At 36.6% G+C, this 7,545-nt stretch overlaps 1 protein-coding gene across 2 annotated transcripts in view; it reads right to left on the reverse strand.

Annotated features, from left to right (window-relative positions):
• greb1 (growth regulating estrogen receptor binding 1) overlaps nt 1–4,992 on the reverse strand; it is a 49,447-nt gene extending 44,455 nt beyond the window's left edge. The window contains exon 1 of one of the 2 annotated variants that reach the window (XM_055172594.2): nt 4,754–4,992. In XM_055172594.2, coding sequence (XP_055028569.2) covers nt 4,754–4,939 — 186 coding nt within the window. In that variant the 5' untranslated portion in view covers nt 4,940–4,992. The remainder of the gene's footprint in view (nt 1–4,753) is intronic. The other variant, XM_055172593.2, reaches the window with a different exon arrangement.
• Between the last annotated feature and the right edge of the window lie 2,553 nt (nt 4,993–7,545).

Here is a 7,545-nt window from a genome sequence, read left to right on the forward strand (position 1 = left end):
GAGATTGTGATGCTGCAAACAGCCATACATCAAAAGAATCAGAAAACGACAAATACACCGGCCAGGAAAATTATTAAAACAGATTTTATTTTGTATGTATTATACACTGATGAATCTAATCTGCCCAGTTTGTCTGTAATGAAAAGCTCTCTGGCAGAACAAACTCAGGTCACAAAGCCCTTTGGACATAATCTCCTCACATTTAAATACTCTCTGCCATATGTTCCTTCCCTTAGCAACAACACACATCCCACACAGGGCAAACGTACAACACGTTAACACCCTAAAACACTGAAGAGAACCAGCAGCTTGTCAAACACACATCAAATTTAACAGTTCCCATCTGGGAGCATTTATTTCAGTATTGCTAGCCGTGCTTTTTGATAGATTATGGCAAAGACGTCAGTCTTTTTTGGCTTGTTGCAAATTTGTGGCCCTATCATAAAAAGCATATTAGCATTTTGTTTTGAGGGGGAGAAAGCGGCAGTTAAATAAACAAATGCTAATGCAGGCAGACTCTGGAGACTGTTGAGGAGATAAAAGCTCAAGACGTGATAGAAAGGAGGACGTTCCTCCCAAAAAGAGCTTCCACGGGGAGGTGATGAGGGCTTTCATCTTTCCCAGACTCCTCCCGGGATAACATCACCAGGCTATTGTGTATGTTTATGGCCTTCTCTTATAAAGACCATGTTTTCTCTCTCCCCTCTTACCTACATCTCTGTGCACCACTATTCAAATGTAATCAGTCAATAAACATGTCTAAAAATATCAAATTTGTCCACTAAGGTTTCAAACTATTATAGAAATATAGAATAAAACTTATACTGAAATTAGGGAAACATTTTCCCCCAAACGAAACTTTCACTACTTTTCCCAAAAAGAGGAATGAAGAGGGGGTGGTTGCCAGCTTTAAAGACTTTAGCCTTAGGATCAGACAGACTGTGTGTAAATGGGGGCTGGGCCCTCTGCTTCACGCATACAATAAAACCTAGCAGACGATCAGCAGAAGAGCCTCCCAAAAAAAAAAAAAGGTACTGAGCGTTATTGTCGAGCAGGGAGTGGGTGACACACAGCAGGTTTCTGCTGGATCTTTGCCCACCGTCTCTACCAGCACACATACAAATACGCTCCTCTGTGAAGCCCAGCCCATAGCGACAGGCCAAAGGTCAGGGCTGGCAAACAATGTTTGGGCAGTGCTTTGATGTACTCAGGCATGGTTCGGCCAGGGGCTGAATGCACACAAAGAGGCCGAGAAGGCCAGTGAGATAGCACCGCTCCATTCTTCCCATCACCTCTAGCCTTTGACCCCTGCACCCCTACGAGAGATCACATTTCAAGGATGGCCAGTTGCATTCAGACAGGTTTCTTTTTGTCTAGTCTTAAGAGGGTTAGTCTCTTGACAGGAACGTTTTGCTTATTTTTAAGAGAAAGGCGCATTTTAGGGAATTACAGAATGAAGATATACCTTAAGTATGTAGTTATGCATGAGGGATTGGTTATCAGATCTTTAAATATCTAGAAATATATCTATTGATTAGTGTATATATATATATATATGAAGAGTTTCGTTGCAAAACGAGATAACCACCATTTTTTTTATTGTTCAGAAATCTTGTTTTTTGGTTGTGCATTCCAATTAATTTCAATTCAACTGCAGTTGGTTTGTTTTTTGATTTAAACCTTCATAACTTAAAAAATACAGCTAAGTAGCACCATAAAACAAAATAATAACATGATAACATACTAATAAACATGTTTTGACAAAAATGTAAAAAAATTGATTTATCTCGTTTTGCAACGAAACTCATATATATATATATATATAAAAAGTTTATTTTTTTTGCCACAATATACACTTTCAGTGGCCCCAAGCCCTAGTTAATTTTTCTGAATCCTTTATGGGCCGTATATTGGTCAAATGTCGTAAATAGCCCCACATTACATTTACACATACACTAATGGCATCAATAATCAATAGCGTCTATTGTTATTATGCAAAGATACCTGTTGAACATTGAGAACACACACTATCAGATATAGCTATTGTGTGTGTGTGTGTGTGTGTGTGTGTGTGTGTGTGTGTGTGTGTGTGTGTGTGTGTGTGTGTGTGTGTGTGTGTGTGTGTGTGTGTGTGTGTGTATTTGGAGTGTCATGTGTGTTGCTCTTGTTTTCAAAATATGTGTTTGTTGTGTCATGTGCATCACGTGTTTTGTCAAAATAAGTGCCCGCTGCACATGCATCAAAACGGTTTATGATAAAAGAGACGCTCACGTTCACAAAAAACACACATTAACAGTAAACTTTGATTACGCATGAGATTATGTGAGTATCTGACAAACACGAGCGTCTCTTTTATAATAAACCCTTTGGATGCATCTGCAGCAGGCACTTTTTTGACATGACACGTGATGCACAAAGGATCACTCGTCGCACCGAACACATATTTTGAAATTATGAACCACACACACGACGGGCTACATACATATTGTGACGAACAAAGAAAAAAGAAGTCAACGGCCGGCACTGTGCTTGAAATGGGGGATGCACCAATATATCGGCCTAAAATCGGTATCGGCAGATAAATGCAATATTCCCACTATATGATTTTTCCAAAACAGCCGATGTCCAGATTATAAACTGCCAATCAAAAGGGCCAGAAAAACGCATCAGAACTCATAATGCGTGCGTGATTATTTTGAATTGGGTGACAGTGACAACAAAATTGCTATTTGTACGCTCTGCACTACTAGGATTTCAGAACGTAATAATTTGAAACAAGGAGTAAAAAGCATAACTATCGGTATCTGTCTGTAAACAAATATCGTATCGAAGTTTTGGTACAGTGCATGCCTAGAAATTACCTTTGTAGACAAAAGTATACTTGTGCAAAACCTATTAATTTGTTATGTTAGACTACTAAAACTTTATTTATTTATAAAATAGATGGCTTAGACTAAATATATCGAAGAAGAGCCACTAATAATAGCTCAGAATAGATGCAAACCCTTTTAATATTCTTTAAAATGAATCTGGATGCTTTTAGTCACAACATGATAATTCATGCAGTTACATTTGTGCTATGCCATAGTTTTGATGGTTTTACTATTATTCTGTAATGTGGAAAAATATAAGTAAGGAATGAGTGTTTCCAAACTTTTACTGGTTGTGTATATACACCAAACACCAGTTATTCTCAAAAAACAGTCCTCTACTATAATGGTTCATTAATAACAGATACATAGCCTTCTCTGTCATATATTTGACAGCTGAAGTAAGTGGCCAGTCCTACGATTCAATATGCCCTTTGTTCAACACCTAAGGCTTTTATACATATTTCTAATAATTACTGCTTAGACTGACAGTCAGTTTGTACTTTTGTGGGCTGAAAAGGCTTTTGTGTTAAACAAGATTTAGGATCAACACAACACTTAACTGATCAATCAGAGACAGGCAAATAGTTCACAAACACACCAAAACATCAAAATTATTATTTGTATTGTGATTGTATTATATTGGTAGACATGTTGCTATACACCATGAAAATTATATTATTATTAATAATAATGCACGCACAATAAATTCATCAGCATCAATTCATAAACAAAAATGCCCTGCGAGTGATTTTGCATCATACATACTATTACTTTTTGTCTAAGATGAGAGAAAATCTGTCATTTATATAATACATTAGTTATATGATTATAACTGAATTAATTTGAAAGTGAACAATGTCAAGAAAAATACTTGAAAATGTTCTAGCATCTAAATGGTTTTGCATATTTGCAGGCTCTACTTTTACTTCATTTCATTACAAATGGCAGTGTTGTTGTGTTTGCAGCTGGATTTTAGGAAACTGTCTGGCCATGAAAGCAACAGCCAATGTTTGTCCTTGAGGGAAATAAAGAGATAAAGTGTCTGTTTGCGTTGTCTGCTGTGGGAATTGGAGGGAAAACTAAATAAGGGTGTACATAAACTCTATTACGATACCGTAAATAAAGGTATTACATATGTACAATATGCATATGTCATATACAGAAAAAAAATCAACTTTAACCAAGGTAAAACTGACTGTTTTTCACCAGTCAAAATTTGCATTTGTGTAGACAAAGATTAAAGTACAAAAAAAAACTATAATACCGTACAAAGGCTTATAACAGAATTTTGCAACGTTTTAACTCAAATGAACTCGGTTCATTTCTTTTAACTCAAATTAACTCGGTTCATTTCTTTGGGCAGAATGAAGCAGTACATGAAAATTCACGTCTGTGCAAATGTTACCATTTTAAGCATGTATCGTGCACTTTGATAAAATGAAACATATTAAATAATATGCTGTCTGAGCCAGTCAACAGCATGCATGAAGAAAACGATATTGTTGATATACATTACCTCTCACAAACATTTTCTGTGGTCCATTACATACAGCAATGTGCAAAGAATGCCGTATAATTTATGTCGTGACGATGTTTTTCTCTTTAGAAAGAAAATTCTTTAATTGATAGATTTTGTTTTTACTTTTATTTCTTTAATTCGTTACTTTCGTAAAGTGGATTAAACCTATGCTATTCTAATTATTAAAATTAAAATTAAGGCCTAATCTAAAGACTTTTGAAGAATGTCAGAGACATTATTATTTTCCTTTCAAAAAGTAGATATGCTGAGGTACTATGGACAGCAACAAGAGCCTGTCAGACAATGCAATAAGAACCACGGAGGCAATATACAACAAAATATTAGACAACCATGAACTTACCTTAAATTTACTGGAAAAATACTCAAGATATTCCCGGGGAGATTTAGGGAGATCAGACAGTACATCTACATATCTCCAAGATGCGCGAACCCGCTGCCTATACTGAATGCGACCGGTCAGACTTGCTGTGAAACGTCGGCAGCGTGTGTGAGGTTTGTTACAAATTATCTGACACCCCTTTAGCATCTACACAAATGGTATCGCTCTCCGCCCTCTCTAAAAATGGTATGGCCCTATTTCACAGCAGGTGTGCTCGACTTCATGTTGCGCTTCGCAGACTGGTCAGCGTATGACATCAAACAACCGCGAGAGGTTTTTTTTTGCGTGTGTTTTCGAATCGCTCTCGCGGTACTTTGATTGTGAATACGCCGATCGACCTGCGAAGCGACTGATGATGTCAAACGAATCTAGCATTAGCGGGATTTTGCAAAAGAGTTTGTGGAAACTTGTACATTAAATGTTTCTTTAAAAAAGTGTTTGATGTTGATACAGGTAAGTTGCAGGTTTATCATTAGGAAGAAAAACTTCATTCACAAATATGTTTTTAGATTATATTCAGTTCAAAAACGCGTTCTGTTTCGTGAGAAAGACTGTTAGACTAACGTTACCTCAGATTACAACAGACTTAGTAACATTAAAGTGTAAAATTTTGTTTTTCCCCTGCTTTTGTACTTTTACAAAGTAAACTAAAACAAATAAAATATTATGGATAAATTATTAAATGGCCACAGCGTTTTTTTTTTTTTAAATATATAATATCCCTATCGGGATATACAATATACTAGATTTGCTGTAAATAAGTACGTCCATATGCAGATTTGCATACGATTGAATTTAATTCATACACAAGCGTAAACACCATTACTTAGGTATGCTGTTTATTGACTGTATCAAATATTTGTCTCCATCTGCTGGACAAACAGAGTGGACGGAACGCCTGCTTATTTTGTTGATGTGACTCCATCAGGTCTTTATCGCCATCTGCTGGACAGAGAGAGTTAAAACAGTTGATAAGAGGTTAGTAAATATGATTATTAAAAACAAACTGTGCATATATTTATTTTAAAGTACAGAGTCACACACATCATCTCAATAAATGCAATACTATTAAATGCTATATTAAGGTTGATGTAATGGCTACAGCATTAGAGACATTTGGCAAATCTTTATTATTAGTGTATTACCAAAAATTCAAAATCACAGAACTGAGAACATTTAGCAATTTAATAAGTAAATTATTAGATTCAGACCATCTAAATAGAAAGCTATTTAAACACTTAAAAATCTCAAGCAAGTTTATTAAGGCCTGTTACCTGTATAATGACTTTTCTGGCACATTCCCTCTTTTCGGCTCGTTCGGTGACAGAATTATTAAATTGACACGAGCGTATCACGTACCTCTCGCCCATCACAGTGGTGCCGCTGCCACCAAATATCCATTTCTCATTTTTCCCACAAGTCCCCCTCTTTGGCAATCTGTCATCCTGACGGCTTCTTATTCCCCCACTAAGTGCCCGCAGGCGAATCTGACGCTCATTGATGACAAGAGCATTTTAGGTTGTCATGCACTAATGCAGAAGTTTCCGGGGACCAAACCTGTGAATTCATCTTCATCTGCTTGACTTTGCTCATTCCGTTGTTGTCATGGCATTGGTAAATTAAAGATAGCCCCTCTTTGTCTGTGAAGAGCACGGTCAACAATGTACCCAAATGCACCTCATTAGCTTGCCATGCTGTCACTCAACTGGAGATTCAGGCTTTTAATCCAGGTGAGTTATTGTTACCTTGGCATTAACAGGCGCTGACCACTAATGAAAAAACAAGAGCTGGAGCCGGGCCAGCAAAGGAGGGTTTGCCAGTGATTCATTAGTTTAGGCCATACTAGGTCCCCCCACCCCAATAGAAAATAATAAGGCCATTTATATGGGTGTCAATGGACAGGAAGCATGACCATATCCGGAGTCTGAAGGGCAGGCTTTAGAAAGGAACTTATAGAAGGTGAAACTGACGTCTTCATGTGTTGGACCTTTTCAATGTTTTGCATGTGAATTTGGTGGTGTCTAATAAATGAGCAATGATAGTATTTACATTTATGCAATATGCAGATTTTTTTCAGTCCTTAAATTTCTTGGAAACCAAACTCATATCTATGGTGTTGCTAGTTGTAAACCTAGTTGTATATGGCAATAAAGCAAGTAAGCAATTACTCAAGCAGGCATTTACTTGCTGGCATTTTGTTTATTAATCAGTATATTGTAAACATACATTTGGCCAATAGGGTACCAAAGGCATTGATCCACTAAACATGGGACAGTGATTCCCTTTAAAAAGGTCATAATAATGGGTATTGCCCCATGCAGTGACATCTAGGGATATTTTTTTCTGACTGTGTATATCTTTCTGAATTATTAACATCATTACGTTATTGCAAAGCATTGTTTTTGAAACTCCCATGTTTTTTCCAACATATCTTACAGGCTATTTGACAGGTATTCATAATATATGCACATTGATTAACAAAGTAATTTTCAGGAATATCATTGAGTTTTTGCAAGCTTTAAAGCATAACATTATCATTAAGCTTTTACACACTGGACTAAGATGCGTTCAGGAAAGCCTTAACAAAGTCATTAAGTTCACTGAAAAAGAGCCTTATTTGAGAGGCAATAAAATGTACATTATTTTATTACCCAAAGAGTATTTAACAAGTAGCTGATTAAATGCCAAAGGCAGGTTATCTAAGTTTAACCTTCAGACGAGACAATTATCAAAGTCTGCCTCTGGCATTGTTG

The sequence above is a fragment of the Misgurnus anguillicaudatus genome, chromosome 7 (genome assembly GCF_027580225.2).
Source record: "Misgurnus anguillicaudatus chromosome 7, ASM2758022v2, whole genome shotgun sequence".
NCBI classification, from domain to species: domain Eukaryota; kingdom Metazoa; phylum Chordata; class Actinopteri; order Cypriniformes; family Cobitidae; genus Misgurnus; species Misgurnus anguillicaudatus.